The sequence below is a fragment of the Lupinus angustifolius genome, chromosome LG01, assembly GCF_001865875.1.
Source record: "Lupinus angustifolius cultivar Tanjil chromosome LG01, LupAngTanjil_v1.0, whole genome shotgun sequence".
NCBI classification, from domain to species: Eukaryota; Viridiplantae; Streptophyta; class Magnoliopsida; order Fabales; family Fabaceae; genus Lupinus; species Lupinus angustifolius.
The window spans coordinates 6,936,758-6,948,750 of NC_032009.1; the positions used below are offsets into that span (position 1 = coordinate 6,936,758).

An 11,993-nucleotide genomic window follows, 5' to 3' on the forward strand; every position below is an offset into this window, starting at 1 on the left:
GTGCGCACCAAGTTCCCCAACCCGGTCAGGGTTGTTTCGGTCAGGAATGGAGCCTGATGCGTCTGGCTCCATGCCCTAAGTCCTGCGCATGGCCTGGTCCATCCTTGGCTCGGTCAGAGCCATGGACCAAGATGCTAGTGAGCATCTTTACACCCCCTTGGGCTATTTTTGGCTCACCATCATGGATCAATATTATGAGTTGTGCAAGGGCATTTTGAACCCTTTTTACCCGAGCCCTAGTCATAGGGCCACTCATGCCTTCAAGACCACCAAGATCAAGATTAGGCTCTTTGAGGATCATATCAAGATGGCTCCATTGGCAAGCACAAAGCAAGATTAGTAGCTAAGAGCTTTATGCAAAAAGAAGGTGTGGATTTCTCTTAGGTTTTTGCTCATGTGGCCAGACTTGAGACAGTTAGATTGATAGTGGCTCTAGCAACCAAGAGTAATTGGAAGATGTGACAACTTGATGTGAAGTCAGCCTTTCTTAATGGCTCACTGAATGAGAAGGTTTACATAAAGCAGCCCCCTGGATTTGTGATCAGAGGCAGTAAGGACAAAGTCTATAGATTAAAAAAAGGCTTTGTATGGACTAAAACAAGCTTCAAGAGCTTGGAATAGAAGAATTGTTGCTTTCTTCTTAAAAGCAGGGTTCGGAAAATGTGATGTTGAACACGATGTCTATGTGAAGTGCACAAGCAATAGTCATGTCTTCATCATTTGTTTGTATGTGGATGATCTCCTGATTATAGGAAGCAATTCAGATGGAGTTGAGTTGATCAAGCAGTACCTGAAATCAGAATTTAAAATGTCTTATCTAGGCACATTGTCTTACTTCTTAGGCATAGAGTTTAGAAAGATTGAAGGAGGAATCCTTATGCACCAAAGAAAGTATACACAAGATGTTCTAAAGAAATTCAACATGGTTAACTGTAATTCAGCTGAGACACCAGAAGAGCCAAACCTGAAACTGGACAGAGGAGACACTGAACCTGCTATATATGGCACTGAGTTTAAACAAATGGTTGGTTGCTTGAGATTTACTTGCCATACCAGACCTGAAATCTCATTCAATGTTGGATTGGTAAGTAGATTTATGAGTGATCCAAGGAAGTCTCATCTCATAGTAGCCAAGAGAATCCTAAGGTACCTTAGTGGTACACTTGATTTTGGAGTCTTCTTCTCCAATAAGTCAGAGAAATGCAGGCTGCAACTCACTACATACTCTGATTCAGATTGGTCTGGGAATTTGATCGAAAGGAATAACATTGTGGGCTATGTTTTCATATTGTGTGGCTCACTAGTGTCATGGTGCTCAAATAAACAGGAAATTGTTGCCCTCTCTACCTGTGAAGCTGAGTATGTTTCAGCTTGTCATGCTTCTTGTCAGGCCTTGTGGTTGAGTTCATTACTTGAAGAGTTGATGGTTGGGTTTGAAGGTAGTGTGGAGCTCTTTATTGATAACAAATCAACCATTAATTTGGCAAAGAATCTGGTTGGTCATGGCAGAAGCAAGCATATAGAAAAGAAGTATCACTTTCTTAGAGATCAAGTAGGGAAAGGCAAGATTTGTTTGAAGTGTTGTAAAACTGATTTGCAAGTTGCTGATTTGATGACAAAATCAGTCAAGGTTGATAGTGTTAGGGAATTGAGGAGGTTATTGTGTGTGATATGCTTGTAATAAGAGCTTTAGAATTAAGGGGAGTGTTAGAAATAGCTAGTTAGTTGGTTTCTATAATTGGCTAGTTTTTAAAAGTTAGTTTTGGTAGTTAGGTGTGAACTTACTATAAATAGTTTGTGCATTATGTTTGTTGAATAATAAGATGAATCATTGTTGAATTCCTTTAATCATTCTCATATCTCTAATCCACTATTCTTCCTAACTCTAAATCTTCTTCTCCCTAACTCAGCCTCATGGCTTATTCATTTCTTCTTCTTCTTCCTCAATCATTTTGTTCAAGACATGGAGTGAACTCAAGTTCCTCCAACAGAACTAAACATTAACTCCCTTGATTATTGCCGTCATCCAGGAATTAGTAATAGAGAGTAGTTCTAGACCTTTGCAATCTTTTCTTTACTAAAGAGGGTTGTTGCAACTTGGGTTGTTATGATGAATCTGGCAATTTCCGATCTTGGACCATCTTGGCCTCTTGGGTTGGTATATGAAAAGTGACTTGGCATTCAAGTCACTATTTATAAGTGTGTGTTAGAGAGAGAAAGAAGAATGAGAATACATGTCATCTCTTTATGGGTGGCTTTATCTATTTATATTGTAAGGTGGAGTGGTCTACATGCACTCTAATGGGAGGTCTGTCATTATTATGGATGACACGACTCTATTCTTCACAACCTATCAGACTCACATTGTTGCGGAGTTGCACTACCTCTATTTTGTGGGCAGTGTGAATCTGTCGTCTACTTAGACGATGTGCGTTTGCCTTTGGTATCAAAGAAGATTTTCCAGCATAATATGTGTTGATTTGACACTATCCCGTCAATATCATCCATTTTCTTCCGGGTGATCGACAGACGTGTAGACTAAATCTTGTCTACCCAATTATTGGTTTCATTCCCAGTCGTTGCTCAGTGTTGACTATTCTTGGCACTAGGATGAAAACATATTACATTCGCTCCTGGGTGAGATAAATTTAGTGACTTCAATTAAAAAAATATAAGATAAATTGAAATTGTTGGATGAAAATTGGATTAACTTAAATTTCAAATTATGTTTTGATTATAATTTTCTAAAACTAGAATCTTAACATCAAGCAAACCTCGCCAATTGAGATTAAGAATCACTTGTTATAGAATTTAACTGCACCATATTCATTCTAGAAATAGATTGAATAATTTCCAAGGTGAAAACTTTTGACAAATCGACTTAGAAAAAATGTATGTAATGAAACAAGTGGCTAAATGTCTCAAGTTTAAATTGTGGTTTAAAATTACGTATAATATTGAATTTTTGTTATTCTTCACAAGCAAATTATTATGACTAAAATTATGGCTAAATCATTCATGAAACATAACATAATCACAACAGCATTCTCATTGCTACACCCAAAGTGGTCCCCATAACATACCCTATAAGTTAAACAAAGATCAGTTATCTCAATTTTTTTATTGTAAGTTGTCTTACCTTAATGAAAATGTGCATGTCAATTAAATTTTTTATTATTGTTATTATTTTTATTTTATTATCATTGATATAAGACAATGTATGAGACATGATTTGGGATAACATATCTTTGTTCAACTAAATCTCAAGCATGGGCCACATGTCAATGAACCAGCATGCTTTCTAAACATGGCACTGGTGTTGACTTTACAAATTGCAACAGTTTTATTTATTTATTTCAAGTAATCGATTTAAAATTTAATTTTTAAGTTCAGATTGACTTTTTACAAATACACACCTGTATGGTGTGTTTGTGTGCCTGCACTAATATCTGATTTCTGTAACATTTGACAATTGACACTTTCTTAATGCTGATGCAATGCTAGGTGGAACTAGAATAAGAGCTTGCCTAATTGTCTTTTAACACAAATTCATTGATTATTGATGCTTGTTGCTTTCTCTGTGGTCCAAAACAAACATTGCTTTCAAATAATTCAACTTTCGGGGCTCTGGTGGCTAGTGGAACCAACTGTTAGGACCCATTTTGCTATAATACAAACTTTTTCATGTCTCCCTTTCTGCTATTAGATTTTTGCATTGTATATTTTATAGCTAAGATGAAAAAGGGGAGATACTTGATAAGCTGATTTATTTTTATCTCTTTATAGTTGGTTTTCCTTGGCCTATAGATTATCAGACAATAATATCATACTTCTTTTAATTAGTAAGGACTATGATGACAGATATTTTATTTTTATAAAACTTTCCTTTAATAACTCGGGCTCGGCTTATTCCTTTACAAAAAGGATTGAGCCGAATAGAATACATATGCATTTTATTTTTTATTATTAATAACTAAAAACAAGTATTAGTTATCTAGAATACCATGTTTTAAATAAAAATATAAGACATTACAACTTGAGCATTTCTATTCTTATTCTTGGGTTACCTATAAGGAATCCTAGGGAGAGTTAGGATTGATGTATTTTATATATATATTTGATTTTAATTTGGAAGGTTGATCCCTTAAATATATATATTTGATTCCAATTTTAATATACCCACTACAATTATCAATATAATACCGACTTTCTTCAAAGGTAATGTACGGACTACGGAGTACTCCTGCAAATATAAAATAAATCCCTTTAATTTGTGTTTATTTCATTAGTTTCTTGTTTGAAATTTGTTGAATCTTTATTTAGAAAAATACAATATCTCTTTATATCGCGAGATAATTTATATCTTCCCGCTAGTAAAAATATGACATTTATACTGCTTTATTTAGTTTTAGAAATAATTAAATCTGACATATGTCATGATTTTAGTAGAGCTAGGAAATAATTTATCTCCTTATATAGATATATACTTTATTTTCCTTTTATTTAGTAACTTTAAAGTACAATGAGCCAATCAAGATAATCATTCAAAATTTTAATTATCAATGTGAACTAACCAAAATATCTATAACAAGTTAACAACTCGCCCACCATTATCACACCCCATTTGTTATAACAAGGGTAAACAAGGAAAAATGCACTCAATGCATCTCAATTTTCTAAAATAACAAATAATATAAAAAGATGAAAAATGACAATCGAAGTGTAACAAAGCAAAATGAAATTGAAGACACAAAATACAATATTAGCTATAGACACAATTTATTAACTCATGCCCCATATAGGATAAATTATTACAAAGTACAGACCAATGTTCTCAATCAAATTCTCTCCATTAGTGATACATTAATGATTTAAAATTAATTTAGTTTATTCCAAATCGTGGTAGAGATATATGATTGAGACGATTGATGCCAAAAAAATGTAATAATCTCTCTATATGAGAGACTTGTCTTACAACACAGAATAGAGTTGGAAGTTTTTTTGAAATCAGCAAATGAGAGAGTTGGAACTTCTTTTAAGTGGCCTCCCCTGATAAGATCTCCAGTTCAGCCCACCAGAGTGGAGAAAGTCTAGGCACTGCTTGTTCAGGTGATACTTGAAGCCCTTCCCTTAGTTTGGGAGTTATGTCCTTCATTGGTGGTCTTAACCTTGGATCAGATAGAATGCAATCTTGGATCACCTCACAGAGGACATTAAGTTCGTTGTCTTTGTAGGACTGCAGTGTCGGATCGATCATGTCACGGATTCTTTGTTTATCATTCACGTACTCAGCCGCCTAGAAATGTTGACAATGATTTGTTTGTTAGGATGCATACACTCATATAAGTTTTAAATAAAATAAATCGATGATGGAGATCGTCCTCAAGCATGCACATATCTCTACTATAAGATCATGCTAGAGAAAAGAAATGGACAGTCCAGTGCATGAAGCTCCCACCTAGTGGAATCTGGAGATGGTAGATGTACATAACCTTATTCTCGTAAACAAAGAGGTCATTTCCAAGATTTGAATCCATAACCTCCAGATCACAAGGCTCTAAGATCATGCTAGAGAAGGGGCACAAAATTCAAACTTACCCAGTTCACAAGGTTGCCATGTTCTTCAGAATAAGGTAGTTTCCCAGAAATGGTTTCGAGCAACAATATTCCGAAGTTATAGACATCGGTTTCAGGATCAGAGTGCGGTGGCAAGTCACATTTCTTTGATGGATCTCCCCTTCTGTTGGATGGTGTTAATATACATTGGCCAAAAGTCATCTCTCCAATCTGAGATAGATGCAATAGAATGAAGATATATTGTTACTTGATTGCTACTAAATATTGAAATCAAACACAAGAGAATAGAAATCTCTCTACCTTAGCAGCATAGTCATCTGTTAATAATATATATAGTGAGCTAAGGTTGGTGTGAAATACTGATGGTTTCCGATCATGCATGTACTCGAGACAATAAGCCGTGCCCATAATAATCCTCATCCTTTCACTCCAATCAAGATGATGTTCAACATCCTTAGCTGGAAAAGGAAAACAAAATATAGAGAACTTATCCAAATTGATTCAAATTTGCTATGTAAGATAATATACTGAAACAAAGAGTGTTATTACAATGCAGATGCTCGAATAGGCATCCATTTGGAGAATACTCAAACACCATCATCCTTGTGAATGGTTCTTCCTCGTCACAGTACCCGATAAGATTGACAAAGTTCTTATGGTTAACACGAGACAAAGTATCAATCTGAAAGCATATAAGAAACAAAATTAGCAGCTGATAAGTTTGAGAGTTTAGACTTTAGAGTCCCTCTCCCAATTGAATTAAGACTCTTTAATTCAATATTTTTCCTTTTCCATTGACTTTGGAAGGGCTAACCTTTTTTCGATAGGCTGACTGCATGCTCTTTGACCAATCTTCGGAAGAAGCAATAACTGTAGAAACAACAGCAATCTCAACTCCGCTGGACAGTGTTCCTTTATATATGTTGAATTCATTAAAGCTAGCAACGATATTGCTGAAATCTTCGCAGGCTATCTCCAGCTCAGCCCGATTTAGCTTTGGGACACCTACATTTCATATGAAGGCGTAACACTATGTTACCATAATAAGTTGACATAAATTCCATTTTATAAGTACACTTATTGATTTTTTTTTATAAACCACTTATTGGGATATCACCTGTTATAAATGCTTTCTGCAACTGCCCACTCAGTCCTGTTGTCCAGGGTTTTATCACTTTTGCTGCTCGTTTTCGCCAAACGAAAAGCATGACCATAATAGCAATGACCAGGACAGCCACAACTGAAATAATAATAAGATACTTCCACCATTTTCTAGAAGAACCATTTCCTCCGTGTTGTTCGCTTCTTTCATTCAGAGTATCGTGTGGAGAACTAGAAGGTGAGGTCAACGATGCAGGTGGCTGATTTTGTTTCTTATTGGCATCTGGCACAGCCGAGAAAGATCCACTACTCAGGGTAGTTGGAAGAGGATTGATCTGTATAGTACGCCCACCACCACTATAAGGCTCAGCTTCAAGGTTACTGGACTGATCCAGTAACTTTCGACGTGCAGAATTGACTAGATTTGATACATTCCGGCCAATCTTTTTGTCCTCAGAACCTATATGATACAAGACATGTTTTGGGTGTCAGTTAAAAGCCTATTCTTAAATTTTCACAGGACAAAACTCAATCAACATTCTCCACTCACGAGGCAGATTGCTATAGCGATTCTCTTCATAGTCATGAAGGGAAGCCTTTCGTAGCTTGAACCTTCGAATAAGAGCAGATAATTTTAGTAGCTTGAACAGATGAAAGAACAAAATATATGCACATAATGAGAAGGGGATAAAAGTTATCTACACACAGTGACAATGCCAAGACATTGAGGTATTTTATAAGTGCTCTTTTAATTGGAATAACCAATGAATCTGCCTTGTTCCATTGCTTGACTCGATGCCACACACTGTTGCACCATGCATCAAAAGTGGAAACTCAACCTTTTAGAAATTTCATTAATCATAAAAGATGCAACAAATTAAGAAAAGTAAACAATCCCGTGGATGAGACAGTAAAGAAGTTTGACACACAGATAAATCTAATCTTACCACCTTAATATAACTATAACCGAAATCTGTACTTTCGGGTTTCCATATAACAATTAATCAAATAATTCTAGTGATCAGAATTAAGACAATCAAATGGATAAAAAACTAACTCCTTACACTCACATTTCTGTGAGTCTGAATTTAGATGGCTAAGTCCACCTATAATTTTGAATAACCATTATGAAATTATCAATAGTTTGGGTTATCTCCCATCAAAAAGTTATTGAAGTTTAAAAGAGAAATGATAGAAGGGTTGTTTTTTCATCGATCACTTCATAGATGAGTTTTAATCTCTGCAGCACATCTTCCAATTAACAAGAACCAAATCATGGCTAAATAGAGCATGACTTTTATGTTATATATTGTATAACAGAAACGAAGCCGTTCTTTCAACAGTACAAACAAATCTGAAATCAAGCCATTCTTTCAAGAGTCATAATTAAGATCTGTTTCTATTGAAGACAATATGCAGGAAATTCACATGAAACAGAAAATTAAGTATTATGCGAGATCTCAGATTGATTAGTGGATAATCTGAAACCAAGTAGATAAGCACAACATTAAGAAACCATCACCATGCCCTGTCTTTCATATATTCGACAAGGATAGACCTAGCGAAGAGATCAACCAACTAGGTGGAATCTATTTCACATGATGCCTGACCTTGTAGGTCTTCCCGAGATCAACTAAAACACATAATTGTTAGGAAAATAATTAAATTTGTGATAAGAACATATCTTATGCCTTATCAACTTGCCCCTAAATTTAAGTGAAAGCATTCATTGGAATTATAAGGTCACCAGGTCAGAGAGAAAACAAAGATATGCTTACCAGCGTCCAAACTTTCTGTTCTTGCTGCCCAAAAGATTTGATGAATAATTGTCATAAAATAGAAATTTAGAGGGCACTCTGAGCTTTTCTAGTTCTGCAGAATCAATGTCTTCAATTTTGTTGTCACAATCCAACCTACGGAAAAATAGAATTTCATTGAAGGTATACCCAGGAATCTACCAAAATAGAAAATCAAATATAGAGTTAACTTACAACCGTTTTAACGATGACATCCTGCCGATTTCTTCTGGGATACTTCCAGTAAATTTATTTTCCCTTAAATTTAATAACTCCAGCTTGCGCAGATCTCCGAGTTCTTTGGGAATGGTGCCAGAAAAATTGTTCTTGCATAACACACTAATTCAAAGTAACAACGGAAGCATATCTGAATTAGAAATGTAATGGAAATAAATTACAATATCAAGTCAGCTGGCAAGTTGGATTTCCAAACATTAGGAAAATGCCTCTAATTTAGTCTTCAACTTAAGGTGTAGATTAACAATGCGGTAGAATGGTACAACTGTTAAAGAGTACTAAATTAACCGAACAGAAGGGCTCAACATATCATGTCCAACAAAAACTAAGAACCCTAGTGGATATAAGAAATTAAGAAGTTTTCATATTAGATTGCATTTCGATTTGAATGCTAGGATATAGATTCTTTGAGCATTTTTGGAAGGGAAATAACATGCAGGCTTACAAAATTACATTGAATGGTAGATTGAAGTGGATAAGAAAATTAGAAAATGTAAAAGAAAGCAATGGCTGAAAGAAATGAAAAAAAACATCAATTCCTATCAATCTACACCAAAATAATGTATTAAACTACAGAAATGCATTCCAGATGCAAGGGAATGCAGGCAAAACATTATTAAGTACTCCAAAAATGATCTAAAACTCAATCAGAGCTTTAGCTGTTTCAATTTCAAACCACTGTTGAAAAAATCATGATCAGTTATGTTATAAGCTTCAGCATAACACGCTTCGACTTCCGACAAAAAGGAAAACACAATTTTCAGGGGAAACACAAGAACATGGTGAAGAATCCTTACAGGGATTTTAAGTGACTAAGTTTCCCAAGCTCAGGAGCCAATGTCCCTTCCAAATATAGCCCATTCAAGTTCCTACAAGAAAAACAGGATGGCACAAAATCTTAGAAGCACAAAAAGTTCATAACTACATTCACATCTATCACAATGGAAACTTATTTTAAACATCAACAAGAACGGCTATATGTATTAGTCTTCACTGCAAGGAAAATACAGTCTTGCCCGAAAACTGAAGTAGAGGAAAACCAAAGGGACTTACAGCATTTGCACTTTACCATCAACACAATGAATGCCTGACCACATGCAAGGGTCGCAATCATTTGGATTCCAATTTGCCAGACTTCCATAAGGATCAGAAGTAATCCTTACCCGAAATTCCAACAAAGCCAATCCTGAATTTTCCGTTCCAAATGCAAAATAGAAATCATATATCTAGACACATGAATGCATTACATGATTCTCCACAAATGGAACAAAAAAATAGGGCAATCCATGAAAAATTACCTTCATCATTCAGAGACCAACACTGTTGAATTCCCCAAAAAGAAACCATTCCAAAACAAATTCGGACCCATAATCCAAAAGGGTCCCAATTGTTTTCCATTGCTTTGTGAAGCCAATGTCACTTTGGCAGAGACAATATCTTTATCTCTTCAAGCCAGGAAGCTATATTATATGGCATAGCATATATTTACAAAATCTCCAGGTATGATTTTCTATACAAAGGAACGTTCAACCAATTTGGGTGAAGCACCAAAAATTCCACTAACTATGAAAAATTTACAACAGAAAGCAAAAACAATTGCAGCTCTCGGCTCCGAAAATAATGTTGCTGTCCCTCGTCTTTGTAATGTGATACCTTTTTTACAACCTTATTCTCAAATAAGGCATACCAATATCAATATCTTCCTCTCAAATGATTCCCAGCAATGTAGGGTTGGAACTGAAACAAATTGCACAAAATGAATAATACACTTTTCCATAACATAACAATGAAGATACATGGAATAACCTCATTTCCAAGCAAGCATTTTTTATGTCAAAGTTTAAAAACGAAAAGTAAAAAAGCAAAAATTGTAATAAAGCATTGAATTACCATGCAAATGGGACAAAAGGGTGCAGGAAAAGAATTCCCTTTCTTATATGCAATACAAGATGAACAGCAAAAATTTGAGAGAAAAAAGGAAAGATTTTGTTATATTATTGTTATTATTTAACTGAACCCCTTTGATTTTTTCAAGTGTTGGTGCCCTTTTCAGAATGATCTCAGAGGAATATTCTCTCTTCGACCATCTTCAAACAGGGCATTCCCAATCTCTTTTTCTCTCTCAGGGTTTCCCAAAGTATCTGTTTTATTGTTTTCTCTCTCTTACAACGTAGTTGTGTGTTCTTTTGTTCCTCTCTTTGTCACAGTTTCTCTCTCATCACCCTCACCAGCCAAACACACAATTTTGCAGTTTCTAAAATTCGATGTAGGTCCCATTGGTCACTACTTCCGAATATTTCGGACACGCTTTTGTTTTGACTGTTGGGTGAAGTACTCTATCTATCATTATCATCATAACCACGTCATTACACTTCGTGCTACCACACCATCTTTTGCTCTCTACACTTAAATCTTCACAAATTGTTAATATATCATCAAGTAATCATTAATAATTGTAGTCAACGAAATTCATCCTTCAAAAGGAATTGATTTATAGAATGATATAAGGTTTCATTCATTAAATTCATAAAAATATTAAAAGGTTAATGTTCGATTAAAACACACTTAATGAACAACTCACGTCATGAGAGAAATTAGTTGATTAATTTTTCACCATAAGGTAAAAATACATACCGAAGGAAATCACACAATGAGTTCTAATCTTGCCACGTTATTAATGAACAATCTAGAAGTATTTTCATGCAAACTCATCTAAAGTTTTGCATACCAAATTTTCATTTAGGATGATACTAATATAGAAGGAGATTAGTAAGAATTTTTTATATTACTATTTTATCATCTATTATTATGTATTAATTAATATTTATATTTAAATAAAAATAAAATAATTGAATAATGTATTATTGACTGATTATATAAAAAACTTTGCACCAATATTATATAAATATTAAACTTTAAATTTATAGTCTAGTTCATATTATAAGCTAATGGTATTCTAAAATTACGAATATGATTAGGAAATTTAGGGTACAATTTTTATATCCTTATAATTTTTTACTCCTTTTCTTATTATTGTATAATTATATCTATCATTTTTTTCTATCTTTAATTGCTATCAGTCTCCTCTCTACTAGTGATGGTCAAAATTTCAGGGTATGTAATTAAATTTAATTAAAATTTATTATAAATTTCATCAAGTAATAATATATATATATAAATAATTGTTTGAATGATGAATAAGGTATTATCTCCTTTTTTTTTTAATAATCTAATTAGATACCCTCATGTTGAAGTGACTAAGTTCATTTCACTTATATATCA

At 34.3% G+C, this 11,993-nt stretch overlaps 1 protein-coding gene across 3 annotated transcripts; it reads right to left on the reverse strand.

The window, feature by feature from the left end:
* Positions 4,686 to 11,000, reverse strand: LOC109348777 (protein MALE DISCOVERER 2-like). Of its 3 annotated transcripts, none has more exons than XM_019589347.1 (14): positions 10,602 to 11,000; positions 10,010 to 10,448; positions 9,765 to 9,897; positions 9,509 to 9,580; positions 8,673 to 8,813; positions 8,457 to 8,591; positions 7,385 to 7,486; positions 7,229 to 7,290; positions 6,695 to 7,138; positions 6,392 to 6,582; positions 6,127 to 6,259; positions 5,878 to 6,035; positions 5,599 to 5,787; positions 4,686 to 5,296 (listed from the first exon to the last, which is right to left on the reverse strand). In XM_019589347.1, the coding sequence occupies exons 2-14, from the start codon at positions 10,107 to 10,109 to the stop codon at positions 5,036 to 5,038; spliced, it is 2,121 nt and encodes a 706-aa protein (XP_019444892.1). In that variant the 5' UTR covers positions 10,110 to 10,448; positions 10,602 to 11,000; the 3' UTR covers positions 4,686 to 5,035. The 3 variants fall into 3 exon arrangements, with proteins under 3 accessions (XP_019444892.1, XP_019444874.1, XP_019444882.1); XM_019589329.1 differs by having other exon boundaries at positions 8,670 to 8,813; positions 10,602 to 10,999; XM_019589337.1 differs by having other exon boundaries at positions 7,385 to 7,483; positions 8,670 to 8,813; positions 10,602 to 10,998.